Below are 25,436 nucleotides of genomic sequence, written 5' to 3' on the forward strand. Positions count from 1 at the left end.
TTGAATCATCCTTCCCTCCCCTGAATAAATCCTACTTGATCGTGGAAAATACTCCTTTGAATGTATTGTTGAATTAAGTTTGCTAATATTTTGTTGATGATTCTTGCATCTGTGTTCATCAAGGATATTAGGCTATAATATTAGGCTACACCCATCAGGGATATTAGGCTATGATTTCTCTTTTTCTTTCTTTTTTTGTAGTGTCTCTGTCTGATTTTGGTATCATGTAATGCTGGTTTTGTAGAATGAATTTGGAAGCATTCCTTCCTCTTTTTTTTTTTTTTTTTGAGAGAGAAAAAGGTCATGAGCATGGTGAGGGGAGGGGCAGCAAACGAGGGAGAGAGAATCTTAAGCTGACTTCACACCCAGCATGGAGCCCAATGCAGGACTTGATCTCATGACCCTGAGATCATGACCTGAGCCAAAATGAAGAGTAAGATGCTTAACTGAGTTACCCAGGCGCCCCATCCTTCCTCTTCAATTTATTTATTCATTTATTTATTTTTAAAGATTTTATTTATTTATTTGACAGAGAGAGCGAGAGAGAGAGAGAGAGTGCAAGCACATGCAGGGGGAGCAGCAGAGGGAGAGGGAGAAGCAGGTTCCCCACCAAGCAGTGAGCCCTATGCAGGGCTTGATCCTGGGATCCTGGGATCATGACCTGAAGCAAAGGCAGATGCTTAACTGACCGAGCCACCCAGGCTCTCCCTTTCTCTTCAATTTATTAAATCTTCTTTAAATATTTGGTAGAGTTTACTTGTGAAACCATCTGGTTCTGGACTTTTGTTTGTTGGGATTCTTTAAATTACTGATTCAATTTCATTACTAGTAATTGGTCTATTCAGATTTTTAATTTCTTCCTTATTCCACCTTGGAAGATTTATGTTTTTAGGAATTTATCCATTTCTTCTAGGTTGTCCAGTTTGTTGGTGTAAAATTTTTTTGTAGTTTTCTCTTAAAATCCTTTGTATTTCTGTGGTGTCAGTTGTAATTTCTCTTCCTTTATTTCTGATTTTATTTATTTGCATCCTCTCTTTTTTTTTCTTGATGAATCTGGCTAATGGATTATCAATTTTGTTTATCCTTTCAAAGAACCAGCTCTTAGTTTCACTGATTGTTTCTAGTGTTTTTTTTTTCAGCCTCTATTTCATTTATTTCCACTCTAATCCTTATTATTTCCTTCCTTTTACTGTGAGCTTTGCTTTTCTTTTTCTAGTTTCTTAGGTGTAAGCTTAGATGGTTTATTTGGTTTTTCTTATTTCTTGACATAGGTCTGTATTGCTATAAACTTTCCTCTTGGAGTTGCTTTGTTGTGTCCCAAAGATTTTGAACCACTGAGTTTTCATTTTCATTTGTCTCAAAATTTTTTTTAATTTCCTCTTTGATTTCTTCATTGACCCATTAGTTGTTTAGCATGTTGTTTCATCTGCATATGTTTGTGTCTTTTCCAGTTTATTTTTTGTAATTTCTTTCTAGTTGTACATTATTGCGGTCAGAAAAGATGCTTGATATGATTTCAATCTTCTTAAATTTATTGGGACTTGTTTTGTGGCCTAACATGTGATCTATCCTGAGAATGTTACATGTGCATTTGAAAAGATGTGTATTCTGCTGTTTTTGGATGGAATGTTCTGTATATATCTGTTAAGGCCATCTAATCTAATGTGTTGTTCAAAGCCACTGTTTTCTTATTGATTTTTCTGTCTGGATGATATATCCATTGATTTAAGTGGGATGTTAAAATCCTTACTATTATTGTATTACTGTCAATTTTTCCCTTGATGTCGGTTAATATTCACTTTATATATTTAGGTCCTCCTGTTTGGGTGCATAGATATTTACAATTGTTATATCCTTTTGTAGGGGTGATCCCTTTATCATTAGTAGTGTCTGTTTTGTCTAATGTGTGTGGCTACCCCAGCTTTTTATTTTTTCTGCTTGCATTTGCATGGAATATCTTTTTCCATCCCTTTACCTTCAATCTGTATGTGTCTTTAGGCCTGAAGTGTGCAGCGTATAGTTGGGTCTTGTTTTTCTATCCATTCAGTCACTACTTGAAAGGCTCTCTATTTCGAGGCTGCACTGGAGGAGGAGTGTTGGACGTGGGGCCCCAAAGTGCAGCATCTTAGATTTCTGGAAACTTCCATGCCTCTTGCTTGGGTAAACTCTGACCTTTGAGCCCACTTGGCCCAGGTTATATTCTGAGGATTAGATCCTATCTGTCTCTGGGTTTGTGGGGGCGACTTTAGACTCAACTTGATTTTTGTTCGCTGCGATATCATAGGTCAGGTGGTTAGGGTGATGGGCATTAGCACCAAAGTGACCCTATTTGGCCATGTTTTCTTTATTAATTTTCATCTGATGAGAATGTTCTAGTGAGTAGACTTTTTAAAAATATTTGCATATCTCATTTCTTTGTTTAATTAGCATTGTAAGAACAATGTCCCAGTTTTCATGCTTGAATAAATAACTGTCATGGTGTAAGGTGCTAAGGGGCTGGTTCACTGCAGTGCTTTCCCTTTCTCGTGTTTGGCATCTCATCTAAGCTTTGTTTCAATGCACACTCCAGACATTACTTTTAAAAGAACTAATCTTGTCAGCCAAATAATACCTCCTACTGCCATGAGATATCTCCTAAATTTAGAGGACACTGTCATTGTTGCAGCGTGATTCTGAGAATCAGATCACAGGAGATGCTTAATACAAAAGTATACTCTATGCCTATATTCTGTTTTTAAAGTAAGTGGAATTTTAAAAGTGGGGAAGTTAGTTTAAGTATGGCCTTTCCTCTGATATAACCCCGCTTTTATATATGATCTTACAAATCCTCTGGCTTGTTCACTTTAGTCCATCCACTACATGGACTAAAGGCATGACAGTATTGTAAGTTTTAGAGGATAGAGTATAGATATTAAGTCCCTGCACTTAAGGGGTTTTCAATCCTGTTGGAAAAGCAGAATGTAGACCTGAAAGGATCCTACATCAACATTGATGTCCTGGGAGCATGATGAAGCTGTAACAAGCACAGGCTGACTTGGCTTCCATGCTGCAGTTAGAAGCCAGCCTGACTTGGCCTACTGGGCAGGCATGAAGAGGACACACTGTATTATAAGAAGCATAATTTTCAGAACACTGGAGGGGATAGTTCTACTCAGTGCCTGGAGTATTGTTGATTTCTGGGCTTCATTTGTAAATAGAGACCCAGATAAATGGAGCCAGTCTGGAGATGATACCCAGGATAGTAAAGGGATGTAACACAATGCCATGCTAGGAACCACTGGAACATCTGGGGATGCTGGGAAGAGAGAAGATCTTGGGATAGAGAAGCATGATAGCAACCATGTAATAAACTGGGGATATTGGAGGCAGCTGGGAACCCGGTTTGGCTTAGATGATGGAGGGCTTTTCTTGCCTTGTTAAAGATTTTGCATTTTATTCTCTTGGCAATGGGGCTGTGCTGATGGTTTGTAAGGAAGGAAGCAATGAGAATTAGCTTGTGGTTCAGGGAACACCTTGGTTTGGAATAGAGAACACAGAGGAGGAACAGGTTTAGGGAGGAAAGCATGAGTTTGCAGAAGCTTCAGGAGTGTGGAGGCTCTGGGATGCATTGGCTGAAGCTGGGGGGGAGTAGGTGACATCGTGCAGGAAGAAGTAACAATGAGGAACTCTGGGCAAAGCCTACATTTAAAGGATAAGCTAAAGGGCATGATGGGGGAATGCAAGGGATAGGTCAGGGAAGTGGGAGGAGAACCAGAAGAGTAAATCTTCATAGAAGCCAAGAGGAGAAAATTTCAAGAAGGAATGTATAGTTAGTGATCCCAGAGTAATCATCTCCATTTGTTGAATGATGCTCATTCGTCGAGTGCCAGGCATTTTGCTAACTGCTCTCCATACATCATTTCCTTTAATTCTTATAGGAGTTCCACAAAGGTGACACTAATGTTGATATTCTGTAGGTAAGGGACTGAGGACCAGGATGTTAGGCTTCTTGGAAGACAGCGTGTGGACTTTAGTGTGAGACAAGCTGAGTTTGAGTTCTGCCTCTGCTTTTATTAGCTGTGCATACTTGTATAGATTACTTGGTTTTTCTCCTCTAAATGAAATATACTGGCCCAGTTTCCTGAGGATGTTGATGGGATTCTGTGAGCTATTGTCTCATTTTAAGTGAAGCCCTTCCCATGTGCCCAACATGCACGGGTCCCTCCATAGACTTTAGCATGGTCCTGGTTATTCCCCAGTGTTACCTAGATGGTAAGTATGGAGCTGAATTTGAACCCCGGTCTGTGTGGGACCATATCCTGTGCCATGCCTTCAACCAAGGGAGATGATATGGGACCAGACGTTAAATGCCCATGGGGTGGAGGAATGGTGTTTTAGAGGTAGGGGTAATTTGAGTGTGTCTGAGCCTAGAAGGGAAAGAGGAAGTAGGAAGGGAGAGATTAATGTTGCCAGAGAGAGGGGGGTTGCCTGGTGGGAAGGTCAAGGGGAGACATATGACAAGCCATTAAAACATAGATGGAGGAATGACCCTGAAAACAAAGCAGATGTTCCTCCTTCATAGATGGGAGGGACAGAAAGTCCGAAGAAAGGAGGTAACAAAGAATTTTCAAGGAGGGGCAAGAAAATGGGGAACACTCTAATAAATGATATCTATTCCCTCAGGAATGCAGAGTTAGATCAAGGTATGAGGAAAGGGAACAGGGATGGGGTGAAAACTTTGGAAGAGGATGCTCTGTGTTTACAGCCATAGACAGTGGTAGGGTGGGGAGAAGAGAGGCAAGGAAGAAGAGGGCTTGTGGAGATCATGGAAGACCCGGTCTTGAGTGGCTTGCTGTGGTGTAATGTGCAGTTGTGGCTAGGCAGTGTGATGATGCAGTTAGTACTTGGGGCAGTGGTAGGGAAACGGGATGGTTGGGTTGGCTCAGATTTGGAAGTTGGCTTGCAGAAGGACAGTGTGTCAGAGTGAGATGGCAGCTGCTGGGAAGGTGTGAATCAAGGGAGCCCAGGAGATGAGGGTGAGTGGGAATGGGACAAAGGGACACTGGGGTCTGAGGGAAAAATTTCCTCCTTCCACTGTTGCTGAATACCCAGAGTATGATTAGGAACTTCTGATGAATAATATATATGACTCACTTTCAGAACTCATTTTCCAAAAAATATAAGGCATCTGTATGCAAAATTTTATGGCAAGAATTTCATAGCTCCTAAGCCAGATTTTACTCAGATTGTTATCTCAAGTGCAATTCACTAAAGCTGGGCTCTCAAAACCCTTGGTCTCATGGTCACGCGTAGCCTAGTCCGAGGATCAGTCATTTTTTCAAGGATCCCTAAGTTCTTTTTGTTGGAGAATGGCTTTAGATACCAAGGTTTGGGTGCCAAGTGTTTTCATTGCTAATAGAGTGTTGTTACTTCTAGGTCTTCTCAGTTGATAGAGCAAGGAAATATACATGGAGTTTTTTTCCTTGTTTAAAAAAGATCTTATTTTATTTCAATTCAATTATTTAACATATAGTGTGTCATTAGTTTCAGTTGTAGAGTTCAGTAATTCATTGGTTGCATGATGGAAATACACGTTTTTATACTAACTACAGGTATCTCAATATGTATCCATTTGTATCTATATTAAGCTACAATTGAGTTCATACTGATGTCTCAGTTCCAATCCATCACCACATAGATCATTCTAAACTTTTCCCCTAACTTGTCTGTAATCTCCTGCTCCAATAGTGAGAAACCTAACTCCAGCCATTTGCCATCCATTTACTTAATTCTTCAGTTCCAGTATACATATATAGTGGTTTCAGAATTGCTAACTCATGCCCCTGTGGGAAACAATGTTATCATCCAGAGTATAGTGCTTTTCAGTTTATTTTGCTTTTGGTTTTACAGTCTACACTCAACTCCAAAGTTACTTATTTCAATACCTTTATCTCCCATCCCCTTCAGTGAGGTTGTTTTATACATTTGTGATAGATTCTTTGGTCAGTCTGAATTCCATTCTGTAATCCCCTTAACTTTTACACGATTAAAAAAATTGCTTACATTAAGTTTCATCCTTTGTGCTGTAAAGTTCTGTGGGTTTTGACAAATGTATAGTTTCGTGTACCTGCCATTATAGTATCATACAGAATAGTTTCACTACCCCCAAATAATACCCCATGCTTCACCTATTGGTTTCCTTTCCTCCCCAAATCTGGCAACCACTAATCTGACTACCAACTATAGTTTTACCTTTTCCAGAATGTCATGTAAATATAATCACATAGTGTATAGCCTTTTCAGACTGGCTTCTCTCACTTGGCAATATGCATTTAAGATTCATCCGTGTTTTTGCATGGTTTTATTGCTGAATACTATTCTACTCTGTAAATGTACCACAGTTTGTTTATCCACTCACCAATTGAAGGACATCTTAGTTGCCTCCAGTTTTTGGTAATCATAAATAAAGCTTCTGTGAACATTTACATGCAGATTTTTGTGTGGACATAAATTTTCAAATAATTTAGGTAAATACCTAGGAGTGCTATTGCTGAATTATATGGTAAAACTATGTTCAGCTTTGTAAGAAACTGCCAAACTGTCTTCCAAAGTGGCTCTATTAGTTTGTATTCCCACCAACAATGCATGAGAAAGTTCCCGTTGCTCTGGATTTTTGCCAGTTATCGTCAGTGTTTTGGATTTTAGCCATTCTAATAGGTGTGTAGTTGTATCTAATTGTTTTAATTTGCATTTCCCTGGTGACATATGATGTTGAGCATCTTTTCATATGCTTATTTGCTCTCTGAATAGTTTTTCTGGTGAAGTGTCTCTTCAGGTATTTTGCCCATTTTTAAATTGAGTTATTTGCTTTATTATTGAGTTTTAGAGTTCTTTGGATATTTTGGATATCAGTCTATTATCAGATATGTGTTTTGCAAAGATTTTATGCTAATTTATGGTTTTTGTTCTCTTAACAAAGTATCTTTGGCAGAGCAGAAGTTTTAAATTTTAATAAAGTTCAATTGATTTATTTTTCTTTTATGGATTGTGTTTTTGTTGGTGTGTGTAAAACTCATCACAAACCCAAGGTCGTGTAGATTTTTCTCCTTTGTTTTCTTCCAATAATTTCATGGCTTTGCATTTTATATTTAGGTTTGTGACCCATTTTAAGCTAATTTTGTTTAATATGTAAGGTCTGTGTCTTGTTTTTTTTTTTTATTTGCTTTGTTTCATTTTTGTATATGGATGTTTAACTGTCCCAGCCCCATTTGTCAAAAAGATGATCCTTTCTTGGTTGAATTGTCTTTGCAGCTTTATCAAAATTCAGTTGACTGTATTTGTGTGGGACTATTTATGGGCTCTATTCGGTTTCATTGACCTATGTGTCTACTTCTTCTCCAGTACTATGCTGTCTTAATTATTGTAGTCTTGAGTTTGGATAGTACGAGTTCTTCAATTTTGTTGTTCTTCATTGCTTTTTGGCTCTTATAGGTCCTGTGCCTCTTTATATAACTTTTAGAATAAATTTGTCCACATCTATAAAATAACTTCTTGGGAACTTGACTGTGATTGTGTTGGGATCTTAAGAACTGACATGTTAACAAGAGTGCATCTTCCGGTATATGAACATAGAATATCTCTCCATTTGTTTATTATCTTCTTTGATATTCATTTTTTAAGATCTTTCTTCTTTTTCTTTTGGATAATTTATATTGATCTGGGGCGCCTGGGTGGCTCAGTCATTAAGTGTCTGCCTTTGGCTCAGGTCATGATCCCAGGGTCCTGGGATCGAGCCCCGCATCGGGCTCCCTGCTCCACGGGAGGCCTGCTTCTCCCTCCCCCACTCCCCCTGCTTGTGTTTCCTCTGTCACTGTGTCTCTCTCTGTCAAATAAATAAATAAAATCTTTAAAAAAAAAATTTATATTGATCTATCGTCAAGCTCACTGACTCTTTGGGCATTTCCTTTCTGCTATTAAACCTATTCATAAGCCTGTTTTATTTTCAGATACTGTGTTATTCCATACCAAAATTTTCATTTGTTTCTTGTTTTTGTCTTCTGTTTCTCTGCTGAGATTTCTTATATTTTCATTAATTACAGCATAATTTTCTTGACTTCATAGGGTATGGTTATAGAGTTGACCCTTGAACAACATGGGTTTGAATGGTACAGATCTACTTATACATGGATTTTAAAAAAATGCAATATAGTACTATAAATGTATTTTCTCTTCCTTATGATTTTCTTAACATTTTCTTTTCTCTAGCTTACTTTTTTTTTTAAAGATTTTATTTATTTATTAGAGAGAGAGAGAGAGCACGAGCACAAGCAGGGGGAGCATCAGGCAGAGGGAGAGGGAGAAGCAGGCTCCCTGCTGAGCAGGAAGCCCGATGAGGGGCTCCATCCCAGGACCCTGGGATCTTGACCTGAGCCGAAGGCAGACGTTTAACTGACTGAACCACCCAGGCGCCCTCTAGCTTACTTTATTGTAAGAATACAATATATAATACCTATGACATACAAAATATGTGTTAATTGACTATTTATGTTACTGGTAAAGCTTTCAGTCAACAGTAATCTATTAGCAGTTAAGTCTTTGCGGAGTCAAAAGTTATATGTGGATTTTCAACTGCGCAGGGGGCTGGTGTCCCTAATCCCTGCGTTATTCAAGGATCAACTATAATATTTTCTTGAAAGCCCTCATCTGATAATTTCAACATCTGTATCATTTTAGGGTAGGCATTTATTGATAGTCACATTTTCCTCATTCCTTTGGATTATATCCTGGACATTGTGAATATTATGTTCTGGGGACTCTGAGTTATGTTATTTTCTTCTGAAGAAAGTTGGTGGTTTATTTTAGCAATTAACCTGGTTAGACTCAAGGCCTAACCTTGGGCTTTGTCTTCTCTTCAGTGGGTTTGTCTCAGTTTAATTCTTTAAGCCTTTGCTACACTGCTTTGTCCCTCCAATGCATGCTCGTTTAGTGGTCAGCCTGAGATTCATCCAGAGTTCATGCACAGAATCAGGGGATCACCTTCTACTCCTGCCTCTCTGGGATTCCTCCTCATACTCTTATGACAACAGTTGCATTTACTTATTTTCCTAGGTTTTCTAGCCAGAAAGACCACAGGTTTTCTCTCAGTTTTAGCCACCCATGCTTTACTACTCCTCACACATAGCCTGCTTTCAGGGAAAAAAACAGGAAAAAAATTTGGGAAATTCACCCTGTGCCAGTTGTTACTCTATAATCTGTCTGTTTGTTTTTACTCTCCAGAATTCTCAGTAGTTGTTTTTTTATATTTTGCCTAAAGTTTATAGCTGTGATCTGGGGGAGGGTCGATCTGGAGAGGGCTTACTCTGCCATATTAGAAGTGAATTTCTGCCTGCTTTTTTCACCTAACATTATTTCTTGGAGATCTTTCCAAGTGAGCATATGGACAACTTCCTCAATCTTTTTAATAGTGCTTAGTAGTTCACTCTAACCAGACCCCTCCTGGTGGGCATTTATGTTATTTCCAAAGTTTTGCTTTTAGAGATAATGCTGCATCAATGTCCTTGTACTCCTATACATTGCTCTGAGGTCCTGGTGGAGAAATGTCTTGGGCCCTCAGCTAAGGTTTTTCTTGGAATCTTGAAAAACTTCATTTCCTTGGTAGCAGCATGATTTCTGTTTTCTTCTATGGTTGACTGAAGCCCGGGTCATATTTCTGGGCATATCCAGTGTCAGGAAGATGTGGAGGAGAGGAGAGATAATAAGGAATACCAAGTATTCCAGAAGTCTTAGAGATTGCTCTACAGCACTCAGCTGAGAGGAGTTAGGGAAGTCTGATGGAAAAGGACAGTGACAGCCCTAGCCCATCCCCACAAAACTGGGTGTTTTATTTAATTTACCATTTCTGAATCGGTTATTTATTAACAAAGGATAAAACGCGTCTTTGGAAAAAATATTGCACATTAAAGCAAGTTTTCTCTCTTTGACTCTTTCTCTTCCAATTCCTCTTAGGCAAAGACCAAGATGAATCTTTTAGAAGCATCACAGAGTCTGTCCCTACCTCGTTCAGCATCTCTTGATTGTCTCCAGGATCACGTTCTCAATGTCTAGCATTGTACGCAAGACCCCCCATACTCCAGTCCCAAATATCCCCAGGCATTCAATCACCTTGTAGCTGTGTGACCTTAGGCAAAGAACATACTCTCTGAATCTTCCTCTCCCCATCCAAAAATGGGAGCAGTCATGCTTTCTTCTCAGAGTTGTTGATAGGCTTAGCTTTCTGCAGCACTTGGCCGCATTCCACTCCTTGTGGAAAGTGCTCAGTGGATGCCACCCAGAGGTGTAGTAGTATTGCCCAAACTTCCTGTCTGACTCAAATTCCTTACTGCTAAGCTATTGCTGATGCTGAGGTCCCCCCATGATGCCCTCCCGTGTTCTCCATAGCTATCTGAATCCTGCCAACCCCTTGAGACCCAGCTCAAGTCCCAACTCCTTTGTAAAAGTTTCTTGATCAATCTCTCTCACAGCAAGCTCACCCCCCTATGAACTCCCGGAGTCTGGCACTTCACACAATGGGTAGTGTAGCTATTTTCTTGGTTTATGTTGTGCTACTGAGCTCAGGGACAATGCCATGTGCCTCTTTATACCCTCCTCAGTGTCTTGTACACAATGGGCTTTTTATAAACATTGATGATGGGTTTGGAACCCTGTATTTCACGTGCATTAAATGGGCAGTTTCCACACATAGAGAAACATAATACAACTTTGTCATTGGTGGCCATTGAACCAAAACAATGCAATGGTCATGCTGGTGTTACAAACATGTCAGATTAAAGTTTGAAGACATCCAAATAGTCCTCTGAGTTTTGGGGATGTTGTTTTGCTTTTTTCTCTCTTGACTTTTTTAAAATAGCAACTAGGATCTTTGGTGTACAGTTCATCCTCTAATCTTTACTTAGGTTCTCAGAAAAATAACCCAGTTGGGTGCCGTATACAGACATGTCTCCCTCACACGGTGAAGATGCAGAATGTTCTTGGCTGCTGTGTGGCTGTAGCAGAACATGGAGGCCACTGGATTGGCAGTTCTGTTGACTGTCCAAGTCAGGGGGGAAAATACAGACTTGATGTGAGTTAGAAACACAGAGAGCTGCTTAAACACATTAAAGAAAAGAAAGGAAACAAATACAAAACCCATACTTTCAGCAAACGCTCCTTGAGCTCCTGCTGTGCATCTGGTGCTGGAGTAGGCATGGGATGGAAGATAAATACCCACTCTCCCAGAGCTTGCAGGATGACGGGGAGATCTGCATACAGACAGTAGCACTTGCATGTGCCATGTAGAAGTAGCCAGATGAGGAACTGATAAAAGCCAGAGTGGAGCATAGAAGCCACGTGGGCGTCATGATATCTGAGGGAATATATAAGATGAATGGGAGTTTTCAAAGGTGAATGAGGAGAGAAGAGTATTGAGGGAGATGGGATGGGATATGAAAGGAAGTGAAACGGTACACTGTGTTTGAGAGTCTAGCATGATTTGATATCCTGGGTAGGAATGAAAGAGATGGAATGGTTGAAAAGGGGGCAAAGGGGTAGGTGAGGTAACCTTCGGGTCTTGGCTTTATCACATGGCCACTGGGAGTCCCACATGGGTCTTTCACAAGATACAGTGGTGTGATCAGCTCTGATTTTTCATCCGAAGAAAAGCAACCCCATGAAAAACTCTTGCTGTATTTCCTGTGAGGAAAAGTGACATTCTCAAGGAGGTGGCAATGGGGCTAATGGGAGGGGGCAGGGCTTAGAGCAACTCATCTGGAGAGTTTTGTTGTTGGTTTTTTTTTCATCTGGAGATATTGACTGGGGCCAAAGTGTGGTTGGGTGAGTGAATTGAAGATGAGAGGGAGTCACATGTTTTACTTTTTTATGTGGTTGTAACCTCAGTGTTGAAATGCTTATTGCTTATGTTCTGCCTTTTTTGTATTACATCCTGAGCTTGTGTCCCTTGTTGCTATGTGTTTTTCTTAACTGTAAGTTTTAGTAGCAGCAAAATATTGAGTTTAAGTGTTGTATTGACTTAATTATTCTTGTAATTATTAATAATATTTACATTATTTCAAATTTTTTTTACTTTTGTATATAAGACTATAGTGTTCATCCTTGGATTTTCTCTTTTCTATTATTTCCTTAGGGACAATCTGAAGGTATTAATAGTGTCATGACTCCTTGATACATTTTGTCGAGTTGTTTTCCAAATGGGCTATGCCAACAGGTGTGAATGTGCTCCTTCCACTCTGGCATTTGTTATTACCAGACTGTTTTTTTCTCGATCTAATTCCTGTAACTATCAACAATGACTAACAGATACCGAATGCTCATTTTGTGCTAACACTATGGAGTGCTTTGAGTGCATCTTCTGATACAGCCTTCTCAATAAGGCTGGGAGGGAGTAAAATTGATATCCTCCGGTTAGAGCAAGGAAACTGAGGCATGGAGAGATTGAGTCATTTACCCAAGATCATATGGTTCAGAAATGCTGGAGCTGTGGTTGGAATTCAGGTAGGGTCTTTGGGGAGACCTTACCATGGGTAATCACCAACTTGTCTCACTGTTTAAATTTCCGTTTTGGGGGTTCCTGATGAGGTTGAATATTTTTCCATATGTTTGATATTTGTTATATTATTTAGTGACTTTCCCTTTTATGTCCGTCAGAGTTTTTTACTTACTAAGCTCTTCACACTCCACCTCCATCCCAATATGGAGTGCCAGTGCAATACAGTCTATGTAGCACCCACTTCAAGTGGTGGGTTTGTGTTTTTGGGTCTTTGTTGGGTCAAGGTGACAGTTAGCACTGGTCTCACACTTCACTGATAGCCATGGGATGTGCTGGTCTCCCCTTAGCTGTGTCACTTGGACTTCCCAAGGAGGGAAGTTCATTCTTTCTCTTCAGAGGAAGAGAGGACATCCTGGAGACTTGTCCTGGACATACTGAGAAAACTCAGAATGTTTCTTCTGTTTCCTGATGAGGCAATGATGGGTTATAGCAATGTCTATAAACTAGTGAAGGTGTTTTGCTCTTGTGTCTTCTGCTCCATTTCTTCTCTATGACCACATGATCACACTTCAGCAGGGCTCTCTTTGTCTGGTTGTGTCCTTCTGTGAACCTGGTCTGAGGCAGGGGAAGAAGAAGAAACATGTCTTTATCCCACTCTGCTAGGTGTGTGTGTGCAGGCACATTAGTCACTGCTTCTCTCACATCCATCATTTTAGACAAATTCACTTCTCTGAAGTTACCACTTTTAGATTAAACTGACTTAAAAATTCAAATCATGACATGGAACCTTTATGAGAATTTGTTTGGGGTGGGGGCGATGGGCTTATTTCCAAGAGATTATAACCTTGTTCTTTTCCTTCCTTGTTTCCTTGCTTCCTTCCTTCTTCCCTTCCCTTTTCTTTTTCTTTTTCTTTTCTTTCTTTCTTTCTTTCTTTCTTTCTTTCTTTCTTTCTTTCTTTCTTTCTTTTTCTTTCTTTCTTTCTTTTCTTTCTTTCTTTCTTTCTTTCTTTCTTTCTTTCTTTCTTTCTTTCTTTCTTTCTTTCTTTCCTTCCTTCCTTCCTTCCTTCCTTCCTTCCTTCCTTCCTTCCTTCCTTCCTTCTTTCTTTTGAGAGAGGGAGAGGGAGAAGGGCAGAGAGAAAATCTCAGGCAGACTCCATGCCCAGTGTGGATCCCGATGCAGGGCTCAATCTCACAACCCTGAGATCATGACTTGAGCCAAAATCAGGAGTTGGATGCTTAACAGAATGAGCCACCCAGGCACCCCTCTTTTACCTCATTTTTTGAGTTTTTGTTTTGAATTTTTGTCCTTTTTCTCCAGTGTGAATATGAGTGGAGATGGAACATAGTTTCATAATATCTCCTGGTCAAGGCATTCATGTTTTAGACTGACAAAGACAGCATCTTAAGATAAAAATGGCATTCGGGTATGCAAAAATGTATGTGGTTCATAGCATTTTGCAATGTGATTTTTCCCCATGTTTTTTCTTTTTTAGATATTTTTTGAAACTCACCATTCACTACCATCTTATATTAAAACATTCAAATTACACACTAAACAAGAGTATAAAAGAGTGAAGGTCCTTTTCTACCCTACCACTTCCCACCCAATAATTTGGTAGTCTTCCAGACTTCTTTCCTTATAATTATATAAATAATCATCTAATATCAAATATCACCTCAACACATATTATATACATCTACATTGTATCTATAGTTGACTGGTTTTTGTTTTGTTTTTTGCTTAAAAATATGTTGTGTCTCTTTTTGCAGTGAAGCTACTGCACTCTTTTTAACAGCTGTGCTCATGTTTTATGGAAAACCTCATCTTAGCCTATGTTCTATATACCTGGACAGAGGACCTGCTTTTTTTTTTTTAATTTGTTTTGTGTAATTTTTTTTTTTTTTTTTTTTTTTTTGGTAAAAACTAGACAGAGGAGAAGGTAGTTAGAAGGAAGAGAAGTGTTTTTAAATGAGTGTTTGGCAAAATTCAACACCCATTCATGATAAAAAAAACTCTCAGAAAAATAAGAATAGAAAGGAACTTCTTCAACTTGATAAAAAGCATCTAAAAAAGAAACTGTCACTACTGTTATACTTAATGTCCAAAACTAAATGCTTTCCCCATAAACTTGGGAACAAGACAAGGATGTCTGCTCTCACTACAAAGGGAGAAAAAGACGTATAGATAAGAATGGAAGAAGTAAAACTGACTCTATTTGCAGAAGACATGATTGTCCATATAGAAAGCCCATGGAGCCTATAAAAAACAACTCCTGCAACTAATAAATGAATTTAACAATGTTGCAGGATACAAGATAAACATTCAAAGATCGGTTGCATTTCTATATATTAACAATAAATATGTGAACACTGAAAAAAACAATACCATTTACAATTGCTTTAAAAAAAGAAATGCTTAGGAGTAAATCTAACAAAACATATGTAGAAATTATATGGCATTTATCTTACAGAAATCAAAACTTATATTCATGCAAATTCCTGCACACAAGTGTCTGTAGCAGCTTTATTTATAATAGCCCCGAAATGCAAATAACCCATATGTCCTTCAACAGATTCATAGACTGTGGTATATCCATGCCATGGAATACTACTTAGCAATCAAAAGGAATGAGCTATTGGTGCATGTAACCACTTGGATGAATCTTCACAGAATTATGCTGAATGAAAAGATCTAATCCCAAAGGGTTACATACTATATGATTTCCATTCTTGAAATGAAAAATTACAGGAATGGAGAACAGATTGATGATTGCCAGGGGCTAAACAGTGAGTGATTGTGGGAGCGACGTGGGTGCATTTATAAGGGCAATACAAGAGAGCCTTATGGTGACAGAAATGTTCTGTAACTGGACTGTATTGACGTCAATATACTCATTGTGATATTGTAGCATAGTTATGTGAGATGTTACCATTGGAGAAAACTGGGCAAAGGATACATGGGAACTCTCTATACTATTTCTTTATTTTTTTTTTAAGATTTTATTTATTTATTTGACAGAGAGAGACACAGCAAGAGAGGGAACACAAGCAGGGGGAATGGGAGAGGGAGAAGCCGACTCCCTGCCGAGCAGGGAACCCGACGCGGGGCTTGATCCCAGGACCCCGGGATCATGACCTGAGCCGAAGGCAGACGCTTAACGACTGAGCCACCCAGGCGCCCCTACACTATTTCTTTATATAATTTCTAATACTTGCATGTGACTCTACAGTTATCTCATACTAAAAAGTTTAATTTAAAAATATATTTTTTATTCAATAATGCACCTACTATACTGTTTTTAATAGCTGCTGACATATTTCGTGGAATGCCTTGTTTTAGCCTATATCCTATAAGCCTGGGCAGAGGGATTTTTGTTTGTCTGTTCATGTGTTTTGTGTAATTTTTTTTTTTTTTTTTGGTAAAGATTAGAGGAGAAAGTAGGTAAAAACTGGAAGGAGGAAAGTGTTTTTCTTTCTTTGAAACAAGCTTCTTAAAACTATTTTTGTATTTTACATTAAAAAGAGATATCCTTTCCTGGGAGTTTTACTGTTGACCCTGATGGGGGCTTGGGGGGGGCGGTCAGAGTGGGTCTGCAAGCTGTGGTCGGGTCTCTAAGCTGCTGTGACAGGCTATGAACAGCCTTTCATTTTCTTGTATTTAACAGCCCCAAATCCACCTTAGAAATGCCGTCAAATGTTTTTGTTATTGTCTGCATTTGAGGGCATCACCTATTTTTTCCCTTTTGTACATTTCCTTTTCTTCTCTTCAGCCTCCTCCTCCTCTCCTGGCTGACTCTTTGACTTAGTAATCAAGTTTTCACTTAAATAGTATTTGCCACTGAAAGTTCCAAGTATTTGCCACTGAAAGTGATATAGGCTGCACCCAGAATCCAAGTCCATTGCCATGCTGATTTCTTTCACACTGAAGTTAGGCTTTCTAGGACAAGAGGGTGTGGTTTATGATGTTATTGAATACCCAACCATTCCTATCAAGAGAAGCAAAGAAACCCAAATCCACAATTATTTTGTTTGAAACCTAAAACCTAAAAAAATGCGTTCATGAGCAAACTGTAAGCATCAGAGGAACTACCTGGAGTGAATTCAGTAGTTCATGAAGGTATTTGGCAGCCCTGTTTGTCCAGCTCTGGGTACCAGGCACACAAAGAGGAACGAGGCCCTGCTGCACACTCACAATGCTGTGACATAGACATGGCCACTAATTACAATGACAAAGACAACAGCCAGCCTCCTGAAGCCCTTACCATTGTCAGGCCCTGAGAGCTTCCTCCCCTGTGTCTCCTGGGGGCTACATTTACTATCACCTCTGCAGAGGAGGGCACTGAGGGTGGAGAGAAGGGGACTCCTCCACCTGCCAGAGCCCCACAGCTCACGGGGCTCAGTCCCTGGAAAATGCCTAGCATAATGGGTCCATGGTTCTATAACTGTGGGGCAGCAACTCAAGGTTAACAAATGTTTTCATTTCGGTTAAACTGGGGGCCAACACAAGTCCTTGTGAAAACCCATCTACTTGTTTTTTAAGCAAGATGTTTGGTCCAAAAAGATAGTGTCTGGCTCAGGTTCTTGGGGACAGCAGTGAGGAACAGCACCATCATTGGTCTTACCTTTTTCGTCACTTGGGGCTTAAGAGTCTTAAAAACAACCTGTTTTCTTAGGTTGGTTAAACAACCGCTGCCTACATTTCAATGTTCGTTCAATGTTAATTTCCATTGATTTAGCAACTTATCTTTTACATCAGGTTTTGAAAGTTTCAGATCTGAATTGCTAGGTTTCTGACAAATCTGAAAAGATCCTACACATTATGCATATCCCTTTTTTTCCCTAAATGTTAGTATGTCTTTTTCTTGACTTTTTTGAGTTTTTTTTTTTTTTAATTTTAAGGGACCAAGGAAGGATAACATCACAAAATAAACTCAGTAATGAAAAATATGTTGCTGTTTTTCTTCCTCCTGCCTTTCTTGCTGTTCTCTCCCTCTTTCGAGAGGAATGGCAAAAGCGAGGGGAGGGCTGCAGCCTGTTGAGGCTCACCCTTGGTCTCCAGGAAGCTGGCCATGTCCTTACAGGTCAACAGCAAACAGTGGGTCTCAGCAGGGTGCACACACCCCTCCCTGGTGAGTGGGTGATCACCCAGGAGCATCAGGAGGCCTCATTTCCCAAAACATAACCTCAGGCCTGTGCATGAGCCTGCCTGAACTCACAGTGATGACAATCCCTGAAGTTGAGTGTAGGACACTGAAAGGACATTAAGAGCATGTAAAGTGAAATTAGCTTTACTATGTGCTATAACATCATCATCACCATCACAGCAGGTAATAAGAGTCATCTATGCCAAGCATATTGCTATGTTCTTTCCATATATCATCTCATTCAGTGGTTCTAAACCTACCCCTGGAGGAATGGCTAAAACACCCCAGAGTTTCTGATTCAGTAGAATTAGGACTGAAGAATTTGCATTTCCCACAAGTTTCTGGGAGACGAGGATCCTTGCTGGTCCTCATCTCTGAGATCTAAGTTAATCCGTCCAAAACAACCCCATTTTACATTGAGGAAAAGGCAAGAAAAATCAGGGAACTTGACCACAAAGCTCATTGCTACTGACCATAAGCATCTGTTCAGCACAGTTTATTTTTCAGAGGAAGTAGCAAGTGCCTAAGAAAGCCCTAGATAGATGCCAAGGCTAAGGACTAGCGAGTTGTGACAGATGCCAAGGCTAAGGACTAGCGAGTTGTGACAGATGCCAAGGCTAAGGACTAGCGAGTTGTGGCAGGGGTTTGAGAGTCAGGCATGGGAGGCCAGGAGGATCCAGGGTGATGCCTATGGAAAGAGCAGTCCTGGAGGGTGCTTGTGTGGGGAACAAGGGGATCCTGGTTATCATCAGGAGAGAACAGTCTGGAAAGGCAGCCAGGGAAGGGGTTAAGGAACCATTTGGTGGATTACTTTCTCCCTGTGCGGGCTTCCTGGTGTCAGCACACCATGGCTCTGTTTGTGTGGGATTCTGTCCACACCATGCCTCTTCTTCTCCCCTTCAGGCTCCTTTTCCACATTTCCCATAAAAGGGGAAGGAATAGTTGAAAACTGAAGGAGGAAAAGAAACAACAAACTTTTCTTTTTGAGTTTATTTTGTGATGGACCTTTTGGACCCATGAAACTTAAAAAGAAGCAAACTAAAGAAAAAACTTCACATAATTATAGGAAAGGGAAAGAAGACTCATGAATAACATGAAAGCTTTTTCTAGATTTGTCACAAACTAATTCAGATTTGAAGATTGAAGAACGCAAGGAGAGGCTTGGCAGTATGGAAAGGTGTAAAGTGAGGCTGCAGACTGGGGGTCCCCTGGCCAAATTCCACTGATATATTTTGTTTGGCTCACATTATTTGAAAAATATTCAAATCCGTTTAAAACATGGGAGTTTTCATACTAAAGCCCTTGGTCTCCAGATTTTCTAGAGGAAAAGGGAGTGCTAGCGTCAGAGCTGTGGCTGGTTGGTAGCTGACCCTGTGAAAGGACATGGCTCTTGGTTGTAGCCCCTGCCAGCATATCACCCCAGTCTAGAAGGTTCTGGATCCAGACTTGGAGCACCACCACTCACCAACTGGGCCACTTTGGGGCTGGCATTTAATGGACTCTTCCTCCTCACCTGCCCCCGGCTGCCTCGTGAGTGTGACAGCACATCATAAACACGCAGCACAGTGGACCTGTAAGGAGGGGCTGGTTCCCAACAACGCAGGCACCCTTGGTCAAGTGGGCATTAGGAAGAGACGCTTAGTGGCAGCCTGTGGACAGGGAAGGGAACCCATGTAAGGGAAGTGCCCTAAGACAGTGTCACCCATTTCTTTCCTTAAAAAAAAAATTTTTTTTAAGGTGTTTTAAAAATGTGTTTTCTAAAATTATTATGATTATTTTACAAGATCCATGCAGTCTACGTGGTGCTTTATAAGGCGTATCCGGCTACAGCTGGTGCACTTTGGGGGGTTTTATGGCAAATTATTCTCAGATTACTCTTTAATGCAGCAAGGTCTGCCTGTTGTCTGAGCTCCCTGGGTCATACGGAAAACCCTCAGACTTGATACAAAACAGCTGCCTCAGTCAGCTGTTCCAGAAAAGGAGCATCTTTAGGCTGAAGCAGCAGGAAAAAGGTTTTTGTAGCTGGTGGAGATTTTGAAAAATGTTAAATTACTCTTTCCTTGCCATTAAAATGTGATTTAATTTTGTTATTAACAAATTGTGTAAATCTGAAAAGAAGGACTCTGAGTGGGGGTTTGTGAAGTGCATTCTGGCATTACTTACAGTATGTCCTGGGGGGTTGTTCTCCAGGGAGGGCAGCAGCCCAAAACTCCAGCTGACCTCCATGTCCCCGGGCCTCAGCCCTGGCTGGGCTGGGGTCAGGGGGCCAACCCCTAGGCCTCCCTCCTCTCTCTCCTCTGGGTTCCTGCTGAGACCAGCAACAAAAGGGTCAATTGTCTGAGGCCTCCCTTTGTCTCAGGGGGCTCTGTGGGCCTCTCTGAATGCCAAAGCATCTCTGTGCATGTGGGTCAGTGCATGTGTGCATGTCTGTATGAATGTGTGTATGTGCCTATGTGCTGGTGCACGCAGATGTCTGCATCTGAGTACTGTGTGAGCATGTGCATGCGTGTGTGCATATATGAACACGTGCTTGTTGGGGCATGTGCACACACGAAGGGTGTACATGTGCATGCATATGTGTGAGTGTGGATATGCACGCATGCAAAAGTATGTGTGCACACGTGGGTGAGTTGCGTCTCAGTGCACACATATGTATACATCTGTGTGTACGTGCATGTGTAAATTGGTTATGAAGTGTGTGCAGGTGCATGGTTGCATGCATGTCTGTGCAGACACAGGCAGGAGTGAGACTTGTTTAAAGGCATGTCCGAGTTGCTGATGCTTCTTAGCAAGGGCGAGGGCTCAGAGAGGCCTGACTAGCTAGGTTCCTAATGCCAGGGCAGAAGATTATCTCTGGCCCATCTCTTAGCAGATGACACAGTTGCCGTTGTCTTTGTATCTGCTATGGTACAGAAGCCTCCGAGAGTTTTCTACCTTCCCTGGCTTCTCTGGGGTTGGACAGTATGCAGGAAGAGGAGGAAGAGACATAAAGAGTCTCCTTGCTCATGTTCCAACCTGGGCCTTCAAAGCAAGGCCCACGAGCCCTTTTCTACGTTCCAGCGTCTTGTCAGGGCTGCCTAATTGGATCCAGTGCATTCCGTGTGGAGTTTAAGCTCTGTTTCCAGAATGAGTGCACAGTGCCCTGTTCCCATCCACCACATGAGTCTGTTCCCACGTAGCTCCGGGCCCTTTGCATGGGTTCGGATCATCTTGTTCCCTGGCATGTCGTTACCTGGCCTGTTCACACAGAGGCCCGTGGGATGCTGTGGCGGGTCTGTGGATTCCCTGATTCGCACTTTCTTCCTTCACAAAGACAGCCTTTTTAAAATGACAATAAAACATATTGGATTCAGAAGCCAGGAAAAGGCAAATACAAGTGCTTAATTGAAATCCATCTCTGTGAAGGATTTATCACCCCACCTCTTTCAACCGGCACAGCTACCACCGAAAAACTTCCTCTGCTTTTTTCTTATTTTTGTCCCTCCCACGCCCATTTTCTCTCCCTACTCCAGCAAAGGCGTATCTTTCAACTGTGGAAAAGCCACCAATTAAGCAGTACTCTAAAGCTTATCAAAATATTCGGTTGGTAAAATTATCTTATAATTAGCCTCACTGGAAGCCAGAACTTTTTAACTCCAGGAAATGTAAAGTTATGTGGCGTGTGAAATCGTAAATTGCTCATCCTGACCTTTTGGCTGCAGTTTCTGTTTTTATTTCCTTCCCTAAATAATTTCCTCCTTGTTCTTTAAATTCTTGATTGTCCCTGAGGCATCTTCCTTTTCCATTTGCTTAAATCTCAAAAAGATGTACTCCTGGTTCAGCTGACAGATAACTGAATACATTCAGGTGAGTGTGATATGAAATCACCTTGATGTTATGAATTTCACACCTTCACTTCTAGATAATCTTTTTGTAAAATTAAGCCTATCCTCCCTGAGTCCCGGCTCACTGATGTCGGTTCTGCATTTGGGGTATGCATGGTGGTAACACACCGCCAAATTATTCTGGAGCTGAGCTGTTCGAACAGAGGCTGGGGGATTCTGCAGTGTGTTAAGCTGGACCGAAGTGTTGGGCTTTCTTTCTTTTAAAAAAAAAGTGTAATTGAAATATAGTTGACATGTAACATTATATTCATCCCAATGATTTTACTTCTCCTAACTCTCCCTCCCCATGCCTCTTCGTCATCCCCTCCACCCTCCCACTGCCCAGGGAGACTGCCCTCACCCCCACCACCACTGGGGCTGACATCAGGGGAACTGCCAGTGATGTGTTTGGGGATGTGAAGGTTCAACTTAGGAGGACTTGGGCCCAGATGATGCTTGGATTTTTAACTGCTGTGAGTTCCTTAAACTAGTAGTGCCATAGTTCAGCCACAAGTGGGTTGATGAGACTTTCATAGGCATGGTTGAGGCTGATCATCATTTTTACATGATGAAATACTTTCTTTTTTTTTTTTTTTTTAAAGATTTTATTTATTTATTTGAGAGAGAGAGCACATGAGAGGGGGTAGGGTCAGAGGGAGAAGCAGACTCCCCGCCGAGCAGGGAGCCTGATGCGGGACTCGATCCAGGGACTCCAGGATCATGACCTGAGCCGAAGGCAGTCGCTTAACCAACTGAGCCACCCAGGCGCCCGATGAAATACTTTCTAAGTTCCAAGAACTAACTTAAAAATTAAATTTTGGAAAATGAAGGGCTGCCTGGGTGGCTCAGTGAGTTAAGCATCCAACTCTTGATTTCCGCTCAGGTCATGATCTCAGGGTCATGGGATCAAGCCCTGTGTTGGACTCTGTGCTCAGTGGGGAGTCTGCTTGGGATTCTCTCTCCCTCTCCCTCTGTTCCTCGCCCCCCCTCCCCTGCTGACTCTCGCTCTCTCTCTCTGTCTCTCTCTCTTAAAATAAGTAAATAAGTAAAATCTTTAAAAAAATTTTTGGGAAATGAAAACATTTTCATAAATGAGGTATTGCCCATATATAATGGTAGTAGTGGTAGTTACTATTTATAGTTTTTCCATTCCATAGGCAGTATGCACACGTGTGCATGCACACACAGGTATAAACACAAAAATAGAAAAATTGCTTAATGCTTACATGAGAAAATAATTATTTGCCCATTATATAGTTGTAAACACTGTGGCTCTGAGAGTTTAAATAACTTGATGCCCATATAGTTAGCAGTTGAACTCGTGTGGCCTGACTCTTCTGGAATTTGCTACTGACCTTGCACGAACTAGCTGAGGTCCATGCCGTATGACTCGACCCCCACTTATGCTTGAGAGGTTTCCATGACACCCCCACAGAATAAAAAGGAAATCACGGTGTCCCCTTGGCCTCCACTTGTCGCTGTGTCCAGCAATGGTATACACTTTCTCTTGATGTCACACATGTACTGCAGGCTCAGTCTCTTTGCTGTCCTCAGAGGCGTAATTTGCTGGCCTTGAGCTTATGGAATCAGTGTGAAGATTGTGCAGGTCCTCCTGGCAAGACTGGCTCAGGTGGTCAGTCCCCCATGGCCTGGTCTCCACTCGGCTCTCCTGGGGCAGGGGGGTAGGGAAAGAACTCCTCCCAGGACCCGGGTCCGACAAACCTCAGAATCAGCCACACACGGAATCCCATCCTTTCACGGCTGTGTCTCAGAGCTGAAAGAGCCCTGTTTTGCTCATACAAACAGAGAGTAGAATGCTGGTTGCCAGGGGCTGGGGGTGGGGGGAAATGGGGAGGTGTTGGTCAGAGGGTATAAACTTTGAGTTGTAAGAGGAATGAGCTCTGGAGATTTAATGCACAGCGTGGTGGCTACAGTTAACGATACTGTATTGTATACTTAAAATTTGCTAAGAGAGTAGATCTTAAGTGGTCTCACTGAAAAAAGAAAAAAAAGGTAACTGTGAAGTGATGGATGTGTTAATTAATGTGATAATGTATGGTAATAATTTCACACTGTATATGTATATCAAATCATCACATTGTATACATTAAATATATACAATTTATTTGTTAATTATACCCCAATAAAAAATAAAAAATTAAATTTAAAAAAATTTAAGAAAAAAGAAAAAAAGCAAAAATGCAAAATAAAATAAAATAGAATAAAATAAAAAGCTCTGTTATGGAAGGTCTTCCAGATGAGAGACACCCATCTAACTTGAGACACATGAAATATTTTAGGTGTCTCTAAGACCCTTTCAAAATATGGCTGTCATTTAAGAACTATGTTGAAACTAAAGATCTGTCATTAAAAGGTGTTATTTATGAAACATAAGCAGTAGGAGATTTTAGGAAATGTTTAAAAAATAATGGACCATAATAAGTTAATTTTCTTGTGAACTCAGCATACTCTTAATATTATTTAATATGTATTTTCCCCTCTTTTTAATTACAGCTTGGGTTGACGATAGCCATTCGCTACAGCCACAGGTAAAGTTAATATTTTTTTTTTTCTTAAGGGATAACCTTACTGGTTTATAGCTTTTGGTTTGCTTAAGTCTGTGGGTTTTTGAGCTTAATTTTGGTGGCTGCTCTACCCATGGTATCAGTTCACAGCAATTAGAATTGTTCTAGTTGCTTGACTGGTGGAGGTTACTGGCTATTTGGAGGAATAGGGTTTCTACGTAAGAGTTGTGGTAGGTAGTACATTTCTTTTAAAACAAAAAACGTACTGCTGTAGGGCAGGGACACAAGTGATTCCTGGGGAATATATTCCATCTAAGGATAAGAACAGAAATCAGGGCTGTCCTGCGTTAGAGGCGGAGGCCAGACAAACAGAAAGCTGGGTGAAGGCTTGTTAGTGAAGCCCCTGGCCCCTCCATGGGGCCCCCCCTCTTGTCTTACAGTCATCTGAGAATGGCTAAACGCTCCATTTTTTGTCTTGCTTCATGATTTCTGCCTTTTCCCCGAGTGCATCATGTTTATGAAAAACGTTGGTTTCTTGTACTAATATTCATTAAAATGTATTACAATGTTGAATTAGTTAAAGATCCAGTCTCCATGGAGGGGCACCAAGCAATGTCCCCCCTGTCTTTACACAAACAGCTCATAGCCTCCCCAAGTGCCACCCGCTGGTCAGCTTGGGACATCTGGCCAGCTCTCCACAAACAAACTGTAGTTACCTCAAAGATTGCCTTCTAAAAATGCTTGTAACAGGTTGTATGTACTCGTTTACATTCAGCTCTGACTTGAGCCACAAAGTGGGCAATCAGAGAGGCCTCGAAAAGCTGTTGGTGCCCCGTGTGGGGTAGAGCAGGAAGAAGGCAGGACTGGGTGAGAACCACTCGGAACTGGCATTGAGTGTGTGGGAAGAAAAGTGTTCATGCTAGATGTTTCTAGATACTCTCGGAAGAATGCTGCTCCAGAGCAGCTCAGATTACTTTCCGGATCGTAGGTGTGCGTGATGCTTGCGCACGGCCAGGTGGGGCGTCCTGCAGAAGCACCTGTTCCCTTGTCAGCATGGCCAGGCTGCTGGACTGACAAGATGTACAACCGCTCTGCCCCTGGGAAGCCTGGTGTGGACAGCAGGTCCTGGACTCTCATGTGGGCTGGATACTTGGTGGGGGTGTGCGTGGGGGGGGGGGTGGAGGGCAGATTTTACCCTTTCCATTCTTTTCCTTTTGGTGGAACTTTCCTCATATCTGAGTCCCTCTCCTCAAGAAAAGTAGCTGCCTGTTTCTGCAGGAGAGCTGAAGGTGCCTCTTCCCTAAGAAAGCTAAGGCCTTGCTCTGGCTTGGAGAACAAACATGTGCTTGTTCCCGCAACGGGGAAGGTTACTCTGTGGCTCTGT

The 25,436-nt window shown here is 41.2% G+C and overlaps 1 protein-coding gene across 1 annotated transcript in view; it reads left to right on the forward strand.

Annotated features, from left to right (window-relative positions):
* ACOXL (acyl-CoA oxidase like) overlaps positions 1-25,436 on the forward strand; it is a 348,558-nt gene that overhangs the window by 84,013 nt on the left and 239,109 nt on the right. The window contains exon 10 of the mRNA XM_078056280.1: positions 24,042-24,076. Coding sequence (XP_077912406.1) covers positions 24,042-24,076 — 35 coding nt within the window. The remainder of the gene's footprint in view (positions 1-24,041; positions 24,077-25,436) is intronic.

Source organism: Halichoerus grypus, chromosome 10 (assembly GCF_964656455.1).
Source record: "Halichoerus grypus chromosome 10, mHalGry1.hap1.1, whole genome shotgun sequence".
Taxonomy (NCBI): Eukaryota; Metazoa; Chordata; class Mammalia; order Carnivora; family Phocidae; genus Halichoerus; species Halichoerus grypus.